This window comes from Ammospiza caudacuta, chromosome 2, assembly GCF_027887145.1.
Source record: "Ammospiza caudacuta isolate bAmmCau1 chromosome 2, bAmmCau1.pri, whole genome shotgun sequence".
NCBI classification, from domain to species: domain Eukaryota; kingdom Metazoa; phylum Chordata; class Aves; order Passeriformes; family Passerellidae; genus Ammospiza; species Ammospiza caudacuta.
The window spans coordinates 88,577,395-88,598,866 of NC_080594.1; the positions used below are offsets into that span (position 1 = coordinate 88,577,395).

At 36.9% G+C, this 21,472-nt stretch overlaps 1 protein-coding gene across 3 annotated transcripts in view; it reads right to left on the reverse strand.

Annotated features, from left to right (window-relative positions):
* The window catches only part of GABRG3 (gamma-aminobutyric acid type A receptor subunit gamma3), a 290,448-nt gene that overhangs the window by 120,692 nt on the left and 148,284 nt on the right, over window positions 1–21,472 (reverse strand). For all 3 annotated transcript variants that reach the window (XM_058824566.1, XM_058824561.1, XM_058824560.1), the window contains exons 4-5: window positions 19,758–19,978; window positions 17,366–17,448 (exon numbers count right to left, since the gene is read on the reverse strand). In XM_058824566.1, the coding sequence (XP_058680549.1) occupies window positions 17,366–17,448; window positions 19,758–19,978 (304 nt within the window). The remainder of the gene's footprint in view (window positions 1–17,365; window positions 17,449–19,757; window positions 19,979–21,472) is intronic.

The following is a 21,472-nucleotide window of genomic DNA, read 5'->3' on the forward strand; positions in this document are numbered from 1 at the left end:
AAAACAGAGATTTTTTTTATAGCAATAACAGAATAAATTTTGAAGATTGTTCTTCCTGATTCCCTCCTTTACTCTCTTGTTTGGTTAATGAGGTGGAAGATAACACAACTGATAAAGACTGAATAGCTGAATGAATTTGTTGAATAGATATAGGGAATCTAATTTCAATACAAAGAATAAAAATAATAGTTGACGTAACCTTTTGATATACATTATTCATGCTAGCCAAGAAGAAATAAAAAAGCAATTTCTAGTTTTCAAATCCTCCTTTGAATACTGTGTTCTTTCATAGAAACTACTTGATTTGCAAATGAATGTAAATCTAGATAGCAAGATTACATTTACTCTTGCCACTTTGATAAAAAAATCCCACTCCTTGCATTGCCCACTTTCTGTTTCACTATTCGTACTTGTCAAATATTTCATTCATATGCTGACATTTTTAAATAACTTTGCTTGATTTTAGTTTGCTAATAAATGCTTTAACACATTCAGAGATTTATTACTTTTTCCCCATGCTGAGATTTTTTTTTTCAAATTATTTCATCTCTGTGTTCCCTCTGATACATGGAATCTGACAATTCCTCAGCTATAGGAAGTTATCCAGGATGTCCAGGTCCTTTTTGTTTGCTAAGCTGCTTTCTAGGCAGCCAATTCCCATATAAAGTGTTTATTCCACCTAAGGTACAGAATTTTGCTTTTCATTGTATTAAACTTCTTTTAAGGTTCCTGTTATCCCATTTCCACCACTGTAAAAAATCAATTTGTTTTTAGTTTCTTGGTAGAAATACAGCTTCAGTGCTTTGAAGGAACTTGTGCTTTATAGGGTACCTCGCTTCATAGGGTACTGATTCTGGCAGCTATTTATTGGATATTCTATCCTGAAAGAACACAAATATTTTGACTCAAAGTCAGACCTCCGGATTCATTTCAGACCTTTAAATATTTAATGGTGAACTTCAAAATGTAATTTCTTAACATCAGGAATCACTGGATATTCTACATCACATGCACAAAGGCAAAACTGGGAGCAATCCAGACTTGGGCAACATAGAAGAAAAATAGTAATTGGGTGAGATGTTTTTCTCCCAGTGAAAAATAAAATTACCTTTCCTAACAATTAGAAAAGTCAATACATTAGGGGAATAGAAATACCAAAGCCAGTGATTGAAGGAATACCATGCTTTTCTGTTACTATGTGGAAACTCCAATCACACGCTGTGTAAAACCTCTCCTGGTGGAGCTGCTATTTCACTTAAAAACCCAGCTCCTGGAATCAAGAATATGGATGTTCCCAGGTTGCCATTTTTAAATTAAATTTATAAGTCTCACATTTGCAGGAAGAGAACTGAAAATAACAGTGTGATTACAGAAATTCTATGGAATATCCACTCTCATCAGACAGGTACCTGGCACAATTACACTTGGTGTTGGCAGCTCACATTAAACAAATTAGTCAAGGCTTAAGCCATTAAGAGGAAAGGTGCTGGGGCTTTAGTGACAATCCTATATGGATTCACTGATCAGCTACTTTGGCATTCAAAGAATTTTAGCTGATGTCCCATGCCATGCGATTAAGAATATATCCACAGCACTAAACTGATTAAGATTCTCCTCTATGCCATCACAGCATGTGAATTTTATGTGTCTACAACATGACAACCCCTGAGTCTGGGGGTTGCTTTTAACACAACACACCACCTCCTCCAACCTGATAACCTGAGGTCTTTCTGGCATTGCACTGTTAGTGTACAGACCTTGTAGATTTCTTACAGTACTGAAGTGTAACAGATGTCCAAACTAACACACTGACATAAACACAGCAAAGACATTAGAGATTTATTCATTTTTACATATATCCAGGTCATATTAAACCTGGTGCAAGGCTAAATGTATATGTGATAGTGGGTTTGTTTTACTTTCAGTTTATAAGATCACATATAATTCACAATGGTGAATGAAAGAACAGGCAATATTTTAAAGAGTAGGGAAAAAAACCCCTTAAAAGTGACATCAAACTCTGATCTAGGTCAAAATCTACTCTATGTCTATCACCATCTTCAAAGTTTATCATTTATATGAGGAAAGTAATTTCAACTGTTAAATTTCTAGCTTTGTATTTTAAAAAAATGCTATCCCAAACTCAATTTAAATGGATTTTTCAGGAAAAAATTAAAGTCAAGTCATTGTGAAAAAAAACCCTCTTGATCAAGACAGTTCAGCAATATTCATTTCATATTTTACTATTCTAGAAATCTGATTGTGATAAATATATCTCACACAAATAGTCATATAAAGTAGTTCTTTCAATTTCAATAATCTTTCTAGTTGCAAAATTTCTGTAGGTCTGGTACTGAATATCCTAAAAACCTCCAAGGCTGTACAGAAAGTAATATCCTACAGACACAGAATAAAAAGGCCTTGAAATTAATGACACTTCAATGGTGTACAAAAGTATTTTAGGCTACTTAACAAAGGTCTCTTCAGTTCCCCAAGACCTTATATAGTTGGAAAAGTGATCTCAACCTGAGTTGAGGTGAAAAGAAATAAAATAAATAAATTAAAATAAATTAAATATGTTTTCAAAGAACATGCATAAATCTCCTTGAGAGATTTAACTGTCATTATGAATTTTCTATTAAGTTCTGATTTTTACAGGTATTAGCTTTTCCTATGATTTCAAAAGTGGTTTGTGCCTTTTCTAGTTAATGATGTTGAACTGAAGTTTATATTAAAATGTTGATGCAAATTTGCAATTGCAGTCTGTCATTCAAGTTAGTATTTGTGTGATAATTACTTTCCAGAATGTCAAAAGGTTTCATTCTGACCATCACTGAGAAGAGTGTACATCTCTCTGAGCAATATTTCAGTCTCACATTCAGTTATTACAGTTGTCCAGAAATTCTACAGAGGTAAAACCTCCAGAGAGAAATTTCTGCCATATCCTGCCTCTCTTTATTGAACGAACACTGTGAAAATATATTTTACAATATTTCAGCTCTTCTGCTCCAATTTCTGATTAAAGTGAAAAAAATACCAAAACAAAAGTATATGATAAGAAAACTACTGGAAAGAAAAATACTGAGAGTTTTTTAGGGATAGCTGGTCAGATTTCAGCAAAGCACAGACATTTCAGATCATTACAGAATTATTAAAACTGACATTTATGAAAAGAATTTAGAAAAACAAATTTACAGAAACTTTAAAAATTGTGTGATAGGTATGTATATGGCACTGTTTCATGGTTTTTTTATGCTTGAATCTTGAACAGTAAAGTAACTACAGATTTTCTTCCTCTGTTTACTTTTTGGTCTTGATCTAGCTTCTATACCAATTCTCTATGTTCTCAGTACTTCCTAAATACAAGTTTCCTGTGGATACCCTGAAATTCAGTCATAATTCCTAATTTTTATCTCTGGGGTTCTACCTTGTATCACTAGTTTTTTGGATCTGTCTCTTCAAACATAGAAATTACTATTTTTCTTCTCTGTCAACATCTGCATCACAAAAAGATTTTTCACTCCTTAAATATTTTTATTATTTTTTCCCAGGCTTCTTCTCTCAGCATTTTGATTCTGCCTCCTTAATTGTATATAATTGTCTAGCTGAATGTCACTTGACACTTATCACACCCTGATCTTCCAAGCAAGATATATTCTCTAGGTGTAACCTCTAGTTAGGGTTTCACAGGTGAACCTCAGCCTCTCAACTCCTTTCTGCTCTTTGACAGAGAATGAAGAGCTGAAAAGAACATCTGTTCTTGCCAGATGGAGAAGGACCACAGCCAGACAATAGGGGATGCAAAGAAAAATTGTGTAGTTGGATAAAGGAAATATTCATGGGTTGAAGAACACAAAAGGATGAAGTGAAAAAAGTATGGAGGGAAAGGAAAAACAGAAAATGAGAAAAAAATGAATGGGGGTGAGGAAGAGGACAAAAAAGGAGAAGAAAAAGGTAGGAAAAAGGAAAATATTATAGAAGACAAGATAGACATAGGATGTTTCCAGAGAAAGCTACAAAAATAGGAGATGATTCTGAGGGGATAAAGGTGCAACAGATATTGTGTTTGACCTGTGACAAAAAACAGAAGTACTGTCTAATTTCAGCAGAGCAGAATGAGCTGCCACAGTATCAGAGCCCTTGTGTATTGCTGTGGTGAATGCCAGCAGCCAACAGGTGGAAGAATTAGCTATGACAGGAACCCTGTATGCCAAGGACCTGAAAATAAGTTCCTGCACAGTGAGGAGACCTCTAAGGGGAATAAAAGGAAAAATTCTGTATTTTGCTTGGCTTTTGAACACATGGCCTGTTTGTTTCAGTTTTTGGAAGAATCCTAAAATATTGATTAAGTTTACCTTGTTTGCATGTAATATACCAGTGATTACTGGTGGCAACAACCATTGTACAGTAAAAAAATACAGAAAAAACTTTACCATTTCTAACAGGAAAGATATTCAGCCATTAAAAAATATGTATCTATATAAATAGGAAGTGGCAACAATTTTCAACTCTTTCCCAACTCCTCCCTGCTTTCTGGGAGTTCCTTAAGAAAGCCAATTGTGTTTTAAGACAAACACAATCAATTTAAGGGAAAGATAGTTTTCCCAAGTAGATATTTGTATTTCTGAATGTGAATGAATTTCTCTATAAAGAATAATGCATATTTTAATACAAAAATGTATATTTTTAAATAAAAATTGTTTTGAATGAAAAAAAGATGTTACAATAGAGTCCATGAGATTGGAAGGGATGTCAGGATGTGTCTAGTTCGGCCTCCTGATAAAATTAAGGTTGAAACTAATTCACACCAGGTGTCTCAGGGCTTCCCCCAGTTGCATCTCAAAAACCTTCAAGGAAAAAGATTTCACAATGTCTCTAAGAAAACTTTCTCCAATGCTTGATTGTGCTTGCGGATTTTTTGTTCCCTTCTATCAAGTCAGAACCTCCCCCACTTCAGGTGATGACCATTGCCACATTAATTCATGATGCACTTCAGTACAGTACCTGCCCAGTAGAAACTACAACCATGCACTGGCCATTAATGTGCTTTGCTTTGGCACATGCAATTATGCAAGATACTGGAGGGAAGACACCCTTTGGTGGCTGTGACAAATCATAGTGAACATGACTGCAGGTATAAAGGAGACTGTTATTCTGGAATCACAGTAATACCTCAGTTTTCCTGCTGAAACTCCCATACAAGTAGTGACCAGTTCCAGCAGGCTGATTTTGAAATCTGGTAGCACCACAGACCAGGATTTTTGAATGTCAGTTCTGCTAAGCCTTTACATAAGAAATGTTGCTATATTTTGCACATAAATCAATAGAAACAGGCAGTACAAATCTCCCAGACAACTTTGAGATTTGCAATTTGCTGGGAACAGCCTTTTATCTTTCTTTCTGCAGTCTCATGTGGGTTAGAAAAGAAAAGCTCTAAAGATTTCAGGTATGGACTTTGGAGAAAGGTGTTGGGGACAAACAGAAAAAAAAGGAAATCCAATGTTATAAACCACTTGGATATCTCAGTTTTCTTTTAATCATAAGAGATATTTATCCAAGAGTTTGTGGTTGTCTTCTCTGACTGCCAGAGGCAAGCAGTGTTGTGTTACTGAAATACTGATTTTTCAGACAACTGCTGTGAACAAATACACAATTCAGACCTCAAAGTTCCCTTGTGTTGAAAGTTATCACTTGCAGACAAACTTCTCCACGCTCATTTGGTCTAGCAGCTTCATTTGAAGTCAATCAATACAGGAATAAAATACCTGTAAGGTAGAAACATTCATATCCTGCTGCTTTTTCTTCCTTTTAACTTAGAAAGACCAATTTTCCAGAGTTAGAACATCAACAATAGTGAGTACCCTAAATGGCTACCAGTTTTTTTCCCCAAAGAAGTGGTATTTTTGCCCTCTTTCATAGAAATACATAGATAGTACTGTAATTGCAAAATAGCTACTATTCCTTTAGGTGTACATTTTGAACTAAAATAAGCATATTGATTGCACCTTCCGCAGTGAAAAAATCAGAGAGACAGAAATAATTTAAAAACTGTAAAACAGCTACTGTGTGATCAGGCCATGTACAAACAAAATGAAAAAAATCTATTGAGAATCTTTCCATTGTCCTTTTAAGGTGAGATTTGAAACGAAACATATTTAGGAGTCAGGCGCTTCAGGTTGTGATATGATGGATTTGCCTTTCTGTTGATGACCAAAACATGGCAAAGTTAAAATGTATGTTCCCCAAAAAATTCACAGGAATAATCTCCTCTAAAATGAAAAAACAAAAAAAATTCCCTGAAATTTCTTCATGAGCTCTGAGCTCTGACGTTCAGCCTTCTTCAGTTCAAATGCCATGAGATATGAAGATTATTCCACTGCAACCCTGAAGACAATACTTTTAAAGCACAGTTATACGAAATGTACACTCAAATGTCAAATCAGTTAATGTAGTTAGAGGGAAGACTTATGAGCATAGGAGCATTGGAGTACCTCAAGGCCCTAACTAAATATTGACATATATTCCATTGAGAAAAGTTAAAGGACAGACTGTTTGTCCATTTTGGAGGATTCACACTAGGATTTATTCTTTTCTTTCCTTCATCCTGTTTAATTTTACCTGGATGCAAGCATATTACTTGTCACCTTATTAGCCAAGAACATGGAAGTAATGAAAAGATTAAAAATTATTAAATATATTTTTTCTCATCCCTTCTCATTCTTCTAGTTGTGTATGTGAGTATGTGTAGAAGGATGGCAGTCTGTGAGAGAAAGAAGAGCACAGATTATTTTTGTAGGTTTGTTCTTGTTATGCTGATTGTTTTCTTGTCAAGGGACAAAAGTAGAGCAGAAGATGGTGAGATCAGGAGTGATCTTCTTGTCCAGTATGTCCACCTAAAAATTTCATGTTAGCCTTTCACACACATTATTTTATTCTCTAGTCAAACAACAGTTTCAATTAGGAGTTTATATAGCTTTAATATATCCTGGGCATGGTATAAAATACCTTGATCTAGGGACCAAGTCTAGGAACCTCATTAATTGTTTTGTTGCAAAAGAGACCCATGGCAAGCATGGAACAGCTCTGATGTGTTTTTGTACTAAACTGCGTTGCTGAGGATGAAAATAGAAAGATATTCATGAAGGACCTAAATACTGTGAACTGCAATTCATTCCACTTCCCAATAATCAGATTTGTTTTAACAAAAGTGTTGTTTTTTCACTGATGGTTGCTTTCTAGAGAAGAAACACTGAAGCCAAATGAGGCTCCCAGAGTTAAAAAAAAAAAAAGGCATTAACTGGGACCTTCCATGCACTGATGCACTCAGGGCTCGCCAAGCAGAAGAGACAGGTATAGCTGGCCTTGCTTGCCAGTGCTTACCAAGAGACATCAATGCAAGTGGAGCAAAGGCAACAGACTACATGAAACAAATAATCTGATTAAACTGGCATGGCAACTGAGAGACCTGGGAGAACCTCTGAGCTCCCAGATTCTCCTCCCCCATTCTCCTGCCCCATAAAGTCACACACCAAAGACAGTTCTTTGGCCTTTCTGTGAAAGACAGTCAGGTAGAAAGAGCTAAAAAGGAAACTCAGTGTCCTCTGCAAAAGCTGTTGATTTGGCAAATCACCTCAGAACAGCATGAACTTTTTCTTCAATTTACATGCCTCTCTATATTTATTTTCTTAAAACTGATGGAAAGATTTTATGGAATAATCAGCTTTTCCTGAGTTTTAACAGATTAGCAGCAAAATTGCCAGAAGTCACATTATAAAAAATTAGGGTAAAATAAATTACTTTTTAATATGCATGGCTAACCAAACATTAAATCATAACATAATTTCCATTCCACAGAAATAATCTCTCTATTTAGATACACAAAATTGCAGGGTTTCTTAAAGTACCAACTAAAAATCTACATCCTATGGGAGAACATAGAAATACTTATTTAAAAATTTATTTACATTTCATGTCTTGAGGTGTGTTCTCACTTTCGCCCCTTAAAACTTATCACTTGTTTGTCTGAGGGGCTGTGTGGTAGGAAAAGGCATAATCCCATTTTATATTGTTTTGACAGAAAAATATGCTACCTAACTATAGAAGAGGATTAAAATGTTATTATCTGTCATACAGCATGCCCTTTACACAAAGTTAATCCCTTTTAAGGAGACTGACCTGCACTTCATAGCAAGGGATACAGCCAGGCAAACTTCAGCAATGCTCCTCTTAGAGGAACAGGTGAGCAGGGCACTTCCCTGATGGTCCTCTAGCTCTGTGAGGAAAACACTCAAAGCTGCATGACTACCTCACTCTCTTTTCCCAGCTCCATCAGCACGTAGGACATGCTTTTGTTTTTCCATGAATTTTTTCAGCATCAGAAGCAATAAAAAGATGGGACTTTATTCTACGTTTCCAGGCTGCCTTGTTTTTTCCAGGTGGAGTTTAAAGTAAATAAAATTGACAAGACAAGGCTAATGAGTTGAGGACTTGATGTTTTCATCTTATATTTTGAGTCTGTTACAAGTAAACCCTTAATGGCTTCTACTAACTCCATTCTCACCTCTCAGCCAAGCCTGGCAAAAGTAACAAGCATCAGCTGGGCTCCAGCCAAGATGAGTTTAATTTGAGAGTCAATATTCACTGTTTTTGTTACACTTCTGTGGAGTACTGCAGGTGTTCTGGCTGACCTTGGCAGCCCTGGTCTCTCTTCATTCTCCTTTTCTCTTCTTCTCCATTACTTGGTATTTGTTCTGGATCTGACACAGGTTTGTTACCTTTTGTTTCTCAAAATCCCAAAAGGTTTCTTTATACTTTGAAGAAATTCTGCAGCAATTCTTCATTTCTTATAAGAAGACCAGTAAGTTCAAACATACAGTTCTCATGGTTTGGAGATGAATTACTGTAATTTTTAATTTTTACAGTGGCCACAGAGGTAACTATGGAAGACAATAACACAATCAATTTTTTTTCTGATACGCTCTTTAAAACCACTAAAGCAATTAGAAAATTACATGCTCTTTTTTTCTTTAAAAATATGGAATGTATTGTACTAGAGATGTAAAATAGCTAGAACCTTCTGGATTCAATCAAGTTTGTCTTTTGCCTTTGGAAATGTGCAAATTAGAGTAGGAGAAAGGATATGTTGCAACTTTATGTTGCTCAGCAGGGGCTACCTGGACTTGTAATTTCATATTTTATGTAATATTTTATGAGGCACATTTCAATTACATTAAGGGAGGCTACAAGGAATAAAAGCAGTTAATTATACCAGCATTTGCAGCACTGCAAAGAAAGGAATACCATATAAGCTATGTTGTAACATCTGTGCACACACAGTGAAGCATGAATTGTGGAAGGTGTCTTTGGAAATTTCTTCAAGAATTAAGATAATTATGAAAGACCCTTGCCTGATTTCTCTGATTTCTTACACCTGGGGATCGAGAATTCTTGCAATCGATGGAAAGCGCCCTTAGTCATCTGTCAGACCAGTCCCTGAGGGCAGTACCCCAGGGATTTCTACTGGTTCACAAGGTTCCCCTTATTGTCCTGGTCTTTAAATCTTACCCATAAGCTGCTGACCGAGTCAAGGCCATTCTCCAGAGACATTCTGTCCATTTCTTGGTGTGGTTGAGAACCCTTGCATCACCTTCCTGTCCCATCCCTGCTGGACAACCATGACTAAAAGTCATGGATGGCTACAGGTTGGGACAACACGGCTACAAAATCAGCCATTCCTTATGCTAAAAAACACGTTGCAAGAGACTGTGTCTGTCTCCTCCTGGTGCTCTAAATATCACAAACACCAGCTCTATCAGATTTTACAAGTGTAGGGCTGCCAGGACTCCACAGCTAATGGACCAGCCCCCCTCCCTAACGATCAGATTAATCTGAAAACCAATTATCAAAGACCTAAATAAGCAGCTAACAGTAACAGGAACACAAAGTTTATAATAGGTTTGAGGGTTAAAACTATTTTCTTTGTGCCAATGGCACATTTGTCACACTGTCAAATGTCTGGTTAAAAAAAGATAAAAAGAACAGATTCACATTGGCACATGATGAGATGCTTAAAGGGGTTTTAGCTTCAAATACACACTGAATATCTTAAGATCTGTGATGGAATCATAGGAACTAACAATGACTATTACATGGCAGAGATTCCAGGGCCTGTTGCTGATACATTCAGCTTTCAGATATGCAATCAGCCACGTCTTGCTTCAGCACTTCCTCTTACTTTCAACTGACACCATAAGCACAACTTAGCTACATATATTCTTGCCAAAAATAACTGGCTCTCAGGCAGGTTTTTCCTTTTCTAAAATTTTTTGAGGCTGATTTTTTTTTAAATTGTACTAATAGAAAATACAGAAAAATAAGACTGGTTGCTTTGAAAGGTTAGACTGCACCTGGGATTTTTAAGACTTCCAGTCTCCTTGTATAAGCGTAAGTAAGAGCTGGGGGGTCCTGTCCATGAAATACAATTGACTATATTAAATTTCAGATCCAGGAATAACAGCACTTTTTTTTGCTCTGAAGCAGGTTGCCTAGAGAGTTTGTTTCATAACATGGGCATCCCATCTTCCTCAGACATTTGTGCAGGGCAAACGGAGATGATGAGGATCCTTGGAAGACCGCTGCAAAACTGGGGCAGATGCCAGGTTCCTGGAATAGCCTACCATCAATCCAGAGAGTCTCTGGAAGACTGTGCTGGCCCCAAGATATCATGAGTTAAGCATTTTAGGCTTCACTAATTAGCACTTACTGTAATTTTACTCTAGGGTTTCATTTTCACTGGAAGTAATGGCAGCTGCTCCCTCTCCAGAGGAGCCTTCAATCTTGTGGAGAAAAATTGCACTATAAAAGGAGAGAGACATTTGGTCTGCTACCAGTACAAAATCTTAGCTCTTTGTGAGGAACTGGAGCATGGAATGAATTACCATGAATGAACCAGGGCCCTCAGTTCTGCCTGATCACTAAGGAGGCAGCAGTCAACCCATGACCCTGGGGGAGTTTCACTGCTTTTTTTACCAAAGAAATATAATTTATGTACTAGTGGTTGTCAGATGCAATATCAATAGTACACTTTCACTACAACATGTTGCATAAATTTGTAGCCATAAATGTTTAAAAAGGTGCCACTAATATACCTTGAACAATGAGACACAATGCTAACAGAAACAGTAGTGCCAAAATAATACTTACAATTTGGCACAAATCTACCATAAATTTAATGTAGAAAGTATAATTTTAGTACTGAGTGTACTATAACATCACGGATGAAATTTGAACAGTTTCATAAAAATACATCATATTTGAGAAATTAGATAAAAGTCAGCAGAACTTGCAATAAAAATTAACTTGTAATAATTATTATGAGTCTTGCCTTGGCTATAAAATAGAGTCATAAAAATCTAAAGATACTTAATGCAGTGTCTCTTATGTATTGAGAAATTTATTGAGTCACACAGAGAAAAGCAGTAGTGAATTAGTCAGTAGTGAGTAGTCAAGAAATTGGATAAATATTCCAATATTGATTCCCCAGGAAACAGTACAACACTCCCTGGGAATCTAACTTATGTTAGGTAAAAAAAAGAAACATCCTTAGGGAATTTTAAGGAAACCTAAGGAGAGTTAAAATTGAGCAATGCAGTAGCAGAATACATTCAGAAAAGCTACTGGAATGACGAAATGAAATTGCGTAAGATTATAATCTATTTTAAATTCACTGTATCCTGGTGCCATTGTAGGCATAGGTACCTCAGGAAAAAATGCTTAGAAACATTAAGGCTCACAGGCTAACAAAGGCAAAGAAGATCCCTACCGAGCCATGCACACCTCATAAATCTTTGGGATGATCAAATTTTCCTTGAATATTGTCTTGCACACTAGCCAAGCTATTTGAAAAAAAATGTGTAATTAAAACAGTTTAAGAGAGGGGAAATGAAATAAGAAGATATGGGAATGCCTGTGTAAGAGAAGAATTAGCAGATGAATAGGAGGAGGTATGTGTCACAGATATGCTTCACATATTATGCTCATTAATTGGCATATATGACAAAAGTCATATGCTAAATACAGAGCTTGGCAGGAAACTTCAAAGGACAAATTTTCCATAAATATATTTCTTCTTTCTTCTTTGTAAGACCTCTCTGTATTGACTATTCTCTGAAAAAGACAGTCTTCTGAAGAGAAGGATGGATGCAAACAAATATTACTACCTTCCAAGAAGAGGAAAAAGTGGCAATAGCTAAAATATGCTCATCACAAGAACTGGCTCAAGAATTCCATTGATGCCCCATGATCTGGCTCAGCCCATTACAGAAAGCACAGATGGAAATTCAGATCTGGATTAAAGCTCTTTCTGCACATTACAATGCCTTCCCAGCATCTTTAATGAAACTCCTCTTGAGACATGAACATTAAGCTGTGCTCCTTCTGGCCTGTTCTTCATCAGAAGTAAATTTCTGCCCTCAGACTGTATTAATGACTCTGCTGATGACAAAGGAGATGAAACAAAGCACAGCTCATTCCACAAAACCAGCAATTACTTTTCTAGGCTAGGAGAAACATATTAAAATGGGTGATGACAGCTAGTTGTGTTAGAAATTAATGATACAAGGCTCAAAGTACTGATTGCATATCCATAAGAGGTTTCATGTTCAAAGGGGGAACATTTGATTGAACTGAGTTTATATTTAGAAAAATGGGATCTGTTCCTTTCAAGCACTATGTTAGATTTGGATAAATTTCTTTTAAAAGCATTGCACATTTCCTTCAGTTTTTTTTCCTGCAATACTTGCTATGCTTTTGTATGTCACTTTAAAAAACCCCAAAACAACTTTGACATTTAAAAGGCAAAACTTATTTCATTTAAGTCCTGACTGAACAAACTGGACCATCAATAGCTGGAAATCTTGCTTTTTCCTATTTTAAATTAACTAAAAGTAACTGAATTCTTTGTGAACCTTTGTATAAGTATTTTGGTGTTTGCAGTAAGAATGGCATTCTGGGCATGCCCACCTCTTCCTGTCTTGCAGCCATTCTCCAATAATGGGCAGCTCAAGACACCAGACCTTCTCACTAGGGAGCAGATCAGTAATTGCCTATAAAGGGTGCCACAATTCCTGTTGTCTAAGTCAAAGGTGCTTTGAAAAATGAACAACTGTATCTCTGCAGTTTGATCAAAACAGCAATGAGAAAAACAAACCAGTGAAAACCCATTAATCAATTTGGTCACCTTTTTTTTTTTTTTTTTTTTTTTGGCATTTTGCACTGTAGCTCAGTGCTACTGCATCTGGTAAAGCCCCAGGCATGGCCTTACAGATTGTTTCAGACCTCAGGTATGCAGCCAGCACACATTCCCACCACAAACCTCCTTGGACATCATTAAAAAGTTAGTTGACCAGATGCTCAAAACAAGGTGTAATGGACTTGTCAGCTTCATTTTGTCATGGCTTTCATATGCTGTCACCTGAAGGAGTGTCAAGTTAATCTTGGGCACATGTATGGGGAGAGGAGATTTCTGCTGGTCTGGAAAAAATGAAGACCTCAAACAATTAACTGTTACACAGCTTTGGGTGCAAACATTCTCACATTATTTTTACAGCATGCTTAGTACCCTCGAATCAAGAAAATCCAGAACATTCAACAGTCTCACCAGTGACTGAAAAAGGAAAACTAAAACCATGTAAGCTAGCTAGAAAGCAGTCACATGATAACTCTAATGCTGAAGAGTTCTTTCAAGTAGCTTAGCCATACAGCCCCTTTTTCCTGCTCTTTAATCTGTAATGCTTTTATCCCTCAGAATAAAAAAGTAGTGGCTGTTACTACAGTGATCTTGTTATGCTTGATGGCTCCCAATGTACTGTTGTTCTAGTGCTCTGTTCAAACACTTGTCAGTCGTTATAATATTTCAGCACCCACAGTTCCCTGCAGAAGTTTCACAATTAATGTGCTTAACTTTTCATTCCCAGTCTGCCTTTTTTTGCTTGTGTTTTATTTATTTCTTCTTGTGTTGATATCATCCTTCAGACAGAACACCTCCTCTTCCTTCCTGAAGTTTATGTGAATCCTAACTACCTCAATAAACTAAATTTTATGGCAGCATCCTGTGAGTATTTCCAAAATGCTCAAATCAATGCTGAATAGAGATAACCAAGACAGTTTAATGTGCTATTTGAGTGCCAAAAGCAGCACAGCAGCCTCCCTTGGCTCAGGAGGATAAATTAACCCAAATGAAGAATGACAGTGACAGAATATTTTTACGTAGTTGCATATAGTACTTTAAAACCATATGAAGAGTGATTATACAGAGCAAAATCTATCCAAGACTGCTTTAGTGCAATGAAGTCACAGCATTGACTCTTTCTTCACATTTACAGGGAAATGCACATTCATACCATGCCTTGCTGTAGCTCGTTAGGGAGAAATCCTGCTTGGCACATGTGGTTGATCAAACCAATCTGGTGCATGGAACAGACACAAACTGTCACATGGCACAGCAGCCCTGCATTTTGTTACTGGGATCAACTTCTCCATAAGCAGTGTGCTGAGTGCACATCTACACAAGAACAGCACCGGCAGACACACACAGACCACAAGGCCTGATATGCCAGATGAGTCACCTCCTCATGTCACCCCACACACAAAACGTGCACAGGTTGAAGAGCTTCAGATTATGCCAATACTTTTTAAGTCCTGTAAAAGAAACTAGAGAGCTCTAGGAACTTGTTCTTGAACAAGATTCTCCACAGGGAGGGGTAGGTGTAACTACTGTTAGCACACTGAGATGAGTCCTTTTTATAAGCCACTGCTTTCTCCTTATTCATCCTGGCAACCAGATGAAGTAGAGCTCAGCATTCCCACTGAGGGAATCAACTGTCCCCAGAGTAACAACAGGGTTAGGTGTGAATTAGCTGGCACTAGAGGTAAATATTCTAGAAAAAAAATTTAAGATGAGTTTCATTATTTCTGAAATATCAAGGGAAATTTATATAAAAAGTCATAAATTTCAAATATTACACTTCATCTGTGTGTAGAGGTGTGTGGAATATTTCTTGAAACTTGTGCTTCTTTGTGTCTGCCTACAGTGGAAACTAAAAAGATTTGTCTGTGTGCTGAGGAACAAATGGAAGGGAAGAAGGGGGAAGCAGAGCTGAGCTGTGAATTCTACAAAGGTTATTATTTCATTCAAAGACATACATCTTGGAATCCCTAATCAGCTTGTCCCTTCAGAAACTTGTCATAGAAGGCAGTAATAAATCATTCATGCATTCACTCACACATTCACTTCCTGAGTCCCACTGAGTGCTATCTAGCTAGACACTGCTGGGAATGTACACAAGACTGAAAATATAAGTGAGTTATGTAACAAACTAATCATACAGGAGATGTCCTGTATGATGGCAATAGCAGCATTAAAACTGTTCAAGGAAAAAAATGTAATTCAGTATGAATCTAAAGAAATAAACCCTTGTAGTCAACATGACCAAAAATGTTGACAAAACTATAAAATATTATTTTAACATTCCTCTACAGGATCCTCCATCTGGAAAGAAACTACAAAGAACATACACAGGAACTGCAACACATTCATATTTTGCTTTATCCAATGTAATCTCCATCTCCATAGACAGTAGTACATGTCTGATGGAAACGCATGTACATTCCAAGGTCATAAATGTTATGAGCTAATAGATCAAAATTAGGAGGAACATTTGCAAAATGTATTTGGAACTTTGCCATGGAGCAGAGCCTGCTGAATTACCCACTGATATCCTCTCTCTTTCAATAAAAACCATAGAGCATAACTTACTTCCATTTAGCAAATGTCTAGCTATTAGGGAATGCAAGGTTTGAAGTGACTTCCTGTTTACTGGAGTTCACTTTCTTTGAATATTGCTATCACAGGAACACTAGAATTTATGTGGTTTAATTAGTGTCTTTGGACTTCAACCAAAATTTTAGTAGGTTTCCTTAAATCTCTGGAATTTGATTTTTAAGTTCACAAACCTTTCCCAGCTCTTCAACAAAACAACAGCAGATTGCCACAAGAGCAGTTTTATGTAGTAACTAAAGATAGCTGAGGTGCATACAGTTCAGTGACAAGTTGTTCATGAGCAGGAAAGCTCCTTCAGGAGCTATCTTCTTCTTGTAGTTGAATATGCATCTATTACATACACCTGAATTAACCAAGCAACTGTGTACTTCTGCCCAGATTCACTTATACATACAAAAATAAAAAAATTGGCAACATAGAGGTAGAATTTTAGAGGACAGGGAGATATTTATATGACAGATTTTTTTTTTTTATTCCTGCGTAAAAAGAAAAATAAATCCTGGGTCAGAAATTCAAATCTGTTTTTTGATTGTGGATCACTGTTTGTATAATATTTATAAACAGAAATATATACCATCACAATAGCATATTTATTATGAAAATATTCAATAGTGTTATTCTTCTATCACTTTAAAAGGGATTAGGGAGTTAATCTCGTTTCTAAATAGATGGACAAAATTATACATTTTCCTTTCACTTTCTGAAGAACACATATCCTGAGTCTCATAGATTGTCAAGATTTAAATCTTTTGTGGAGATCCTTATAAAAATGTTTTTAAAACCTTTGCATTGTGTGGTTTTGGATTACAAAACTGTGCAGGTATTCCTATGAACAGACAGCTCTCAAAGTTTTCTAAATGAATCAGTATGAAGATAACTTCTCAGAGTAATATTGGACCCCAGAATTAACTCACCTGACTTTTGTTTTCCATACATTTTCCCATATATTTGTTTTGTCTGTTAGGAAGGTTTTACATATGCCAGCAACACAACATACAACACAACACTGGGACTGCTGGCAAAGCTGAGCAATAAAAGGAAAATGAGATTTACAGTAGCTGCACCATTTACTTTTACTAGGAAACAGAGAGGCATTACCAGGCTATGTGCTATAAACTCAGATGTTCAGAGATTGCTGGGCATGTCCCCATGCTGTGCACCTTTCCCAGAAAACTGTGGTTTCAATTCTCATTTGCAATGTCAAGTGATTGTATAAATTAACATGGCACAGACTGGTAGGAATATCTGCTGAGTTTGTAACTATGGTATCAGCTAAAAAGTCTGATTCTAATAAAAATAATAGAGTAAATCTGCAGGAGACTTCATGTCATAAGTCCATTGATCAGAAGTGCAAGAGAGGATAACAAAAATTCCCTAAATATTTGAGCAAACCTATACTTCTTCTACTGGTTATGGAACAATTGACCAATTATGGAACCTGTTTTTTTGGTTATGGAACCTGACAGAAATCAGCGTTAAACTCATGCCCCTGCATACACAGGAATAAGGCATCAAAGAAGCACTTACAGCTGGAGAATATCAGAGGACAGGAGTGTTCATCCATGGGGAAGTTGTGCAGCTGCAGCTGGCACTCAGCGTTGATGGTAAGCCTGTGAAGAAACCAAGGGTCTGTTACTGTGTGCCAGTACAGGCAACAGCCAGAGCAGGAGGCAGGGAAACCTTAAGCACCATGCAAGAATGCTTTGATATCCACAAGTAAGGCCTGAAAGGAAAGAACCATATTTTCAGATTGTTCATTGGCTATTTAAGCCTGATACAAAACAACGACAATTATCTTAAATAATTTCAGACACATGATCAAGACTTTCTGGATCCCAGGGAATTTGTGCATATGTGTTTCTCTAGACAATTCATCATAGAAGGTTCTGGGATGAAAACAACTGTTCTTTACAAAAATAACAGGAAACATGGATCATGTTGTATGCAATTCCACAAAATCTGAACTTCAGAGGGAAACTTATAAAAATATTCTCCATGTGTACTTATAGCATGAACTTAAAATTCGTTCAATTTCTTCAGGCTGTCTCTCTAAAACCTAATAAATCTCTATATGCCATTCTTGTCGTACAGATGCAACAAACAGATCAGCAGAAACATCTTCATCTCTACTTGAAAGCTGCTTTTACATGACATCCCTAAAACAAAGTATGCTACGAACACAGCCAATTTTAAAATTACTGATAAAAATCAATAATCTTCAGTCTAATAGCCTACAAAGTGAATGTACTTACTCAGGGAAATTGAATTAAGTGCTAGTTTATTGTAGTCTTTTAAAAAAATGCTACATAGTTTCATGACAGAATTAATGCATGTGGGCCATGCAGGCTTTTCCTTTTGGAAAATAAATAAAAGATTAAAAACTTTATGGTGAAAGGTTTGTGTCACAGATATAGGATGGCACAGAGAAAAACTGTCTTGGAACAGGTCACCTGTGAGGAATTTAATTATTGAAGTAAATTGCCCTTATTATTAAATGATTGCACTGCCACTAGAAGATTTGCAGTGTTGCAGCAGCAGGGCATTCACACCCTAAAAGGGGCAGGGAAGAAGATGGAGCATGATTGCACCTTGTACACTTCCTCCTGTACACATAACAACCATCAACACCTGACAACACCAGGGCATACACTAGCTACCTCTTCCACGTCATACCAATCCTGACACTTAGGTGAATTTGGTTTGAATTACACAGTGTTAACAATGATCATTCCAACAGCTTTTCCTGTGTAAAAAGGAGGTCAACCTGAGAGATCAAAAAGGACTCAAAACATCTTTCACAAACTAGAAATGCTCATTCCAATGGGTCAAGTATTAACATAATTTTAGCTGGTTTAGACAAATTTTGTAGTCCGCTTGACAAATAGTTTCTTTAGTGAGAGGTATGTAAGCCTAACTACTATTATGTAGATAATTGGCCTGAAATACTGAAACAGAACTTCATGGAAAAAAACCCAACCAAATACATAATCAAAATCTCCTGAGAGAAAAAAACCAAAAACAATAACCCAACCAAGAGAATATTGGAGCAGACACCTTAATCCCCAAACTCTTCAGCTAAAGGCAAATGCAATAAGCAAAAGCTCTTCACAGTAGAGCAAGCCTAAGAAGGAAAAGGCACTAGAAATATCAACAGCTTTTCCAGATGTTTATTTCCTTTCTTATTGTTTTCCAAAGACTTTGTATTGGAGCCCAACAGCAGCTGCAAGTGTGATCAGCCCTCTCAGGTGCACTGAGAGGGCTGAACACAACCACAGAAGAAAATGTAGCGTGAAAGGCACATCTCTAAAACAGTTTCCCTTGTGGAACATGGCTTATGGCAAAACTCCCTTCTGAACATCTCATCTCTTCCACAAGTAAACACATATTTTGATTCCACAGGCTTTTTAAAATGCAAATATATACAGTATTTCTAATACCATATAGTTGATTTTATCACAAAGATTAGAAAACTGTAAAAGCCTTTCCTCCAGCAATTCACCCTTGTGATGAGATGTGACAGACTATCTTTCAGCATGACTTATTTGAAGAATCAAGTATTGGCATTAGCATGAATCTAAAAATGCTTTATCCAACCCTGCATCTAACTCCGATCAAAAAGGCTTTTGACAGGTTTTATGGGACTACATATTCCCAATTTTATTACAAGCACTAAAAAGCCCAGCTTGTGCAATTTAGACTGACTTATTTCCCATTTCTCAAGGTTGCTTTCATAGAAAGACAAGTCTTTGTTTTTTAAACTTAGAAGTACTTATGCCTGAATAATTAAATATTTGCAAAGCATGGCCACATACGCATCAGGAAGAAAACAGCAGAGGAGAGCAAAGATATTGCTGAAAATTACTCTTACTACACCAGAGCTGGGAGAAGCTTTCAGCCCTGCACCTTGCCAAGTGCTCACCTGAGGGTGTACAAGATCTTGCCATCATTCCATATGCGGAGGAGCTGGTTGGGGGTGGTGATCCAGTGGGCCTCTGCTGTCTTTGAGTTACGAAATATCGTGTCTGGGATCCAGATCAAGCCAACCATGTTGCTGTTCAGAGTCAGTATCTTCATGGTGCTGTTGAAACGAAGACGGCTGTCTGTCCACGTCTGGGCAAAAAATATATCAATTTGATATTCCTGCAAAGAAAGCATGATACATCAATTGAAATCAGTTCCACATTTCATACTATTTGGTGTTTGATTAAGTCTCTTCTGGGGCAGATCAACAGGGTATATGTTCTGGCCAATGGAGCTATGTTTTCTTTCTCTACTGCCTTAGGAATATTTTTTTTTTCATTTTTTTTCACCCTTTTATTTTTATATCTAGCTGCCTAATGAAACATGCTAAACATCTCACTTCCATTAGTCCCGTGCCGTAACAATTTCAGCATTAGCACATTCTTTTTCATTGTCTCTGAAAAGTCACAGCTAAAAGGTATAATTTACAGAGACTTCTTTGTCATAGAACCAATAAGAGACATGAAAGATGAACAGGACCAACAGACATAAGCTAGAGAATAGTAAATTCCCCTGATTATATGAAGCTTTTTAGGGAAGAGGTTGTGTAAATGCAATAAAATAATTTTCCCATTTGCTACCAATTATTCAGCCACGCTTTCTCAGGCCACATTGCAGTAGAGTGAAAAGGCAGGCATGTGCTCCTTTACAGACCCTGATTCTAAGAGCTGAACACTCATCCCTGAATATGCTAATACTTTAATTTACATTAAATTTGTCCTTCCATTTACTCCATGTTTTACTGTTCTGTTCCTGTAGGTAAGCCATCATAGTACATATATATAAATGCAGAAATTAAAGTACACATGGACAGACAAAATTATACAGGTGAACATATAAACACCATGGTTTATACACTTAAGCCCCATGGAAGAAATTGTATTTTAATTTTGTATTTGAACTGTGAATTCAAGCCACCAGAGGCTGGAAAAGGTCATGCTACATTTGCTTGTGTTCCTCTTCCTCTATTCAAAGACTGAAAAATGAATAATAGACTGCTCTATTTTTGAACCTCAGGGAAACATCCGAGTCCATCATGCAATACCCTCCCAGTATCACAGAGCTGGCTGTCACAGGGATGACGTTCAATGATGTGGCACAAAGTGTGTGCTCTACAGCAGGGGCTAATACAGGGCTTGGGAACAATCCAAAGGAAAACATCTCTCTAGGACCCCTGATAGATGCACTCCTGGTATATCTAAACAAAGGGTAATTAATTAGGGCTATATATAAAGTCTGAATTTGCTTTTATTTCACTTCTTTCTGTCTGTTGTTTCAATACAGTAGTATTGGGTTTTTTCTTTATAGACAGTGTATTTCTATATAGTTAGTAGAGCTTGCAGTCTGAATTGAGGACAGTGTTTTTGCCAAGAGGCCCCTGTTTCTCCTGTGCTATTACATTTTTGGCGGGCCACACCTTCAAAGCTGATGCTGTAACACCAGGAAACCCAATTCACTGGCACTGTAATCCAAGTCCAAAACACACTCTGGGCCTCACATCTCTAGATGATAAATGATCAAAAGGTGCATAAGTGGTGCTAGCAGGTATCCAAACACCAGGTAGTAGATCACCTCAGGAATTAAAGCCTAGCCACCAAAGGCAATAAGGACCAT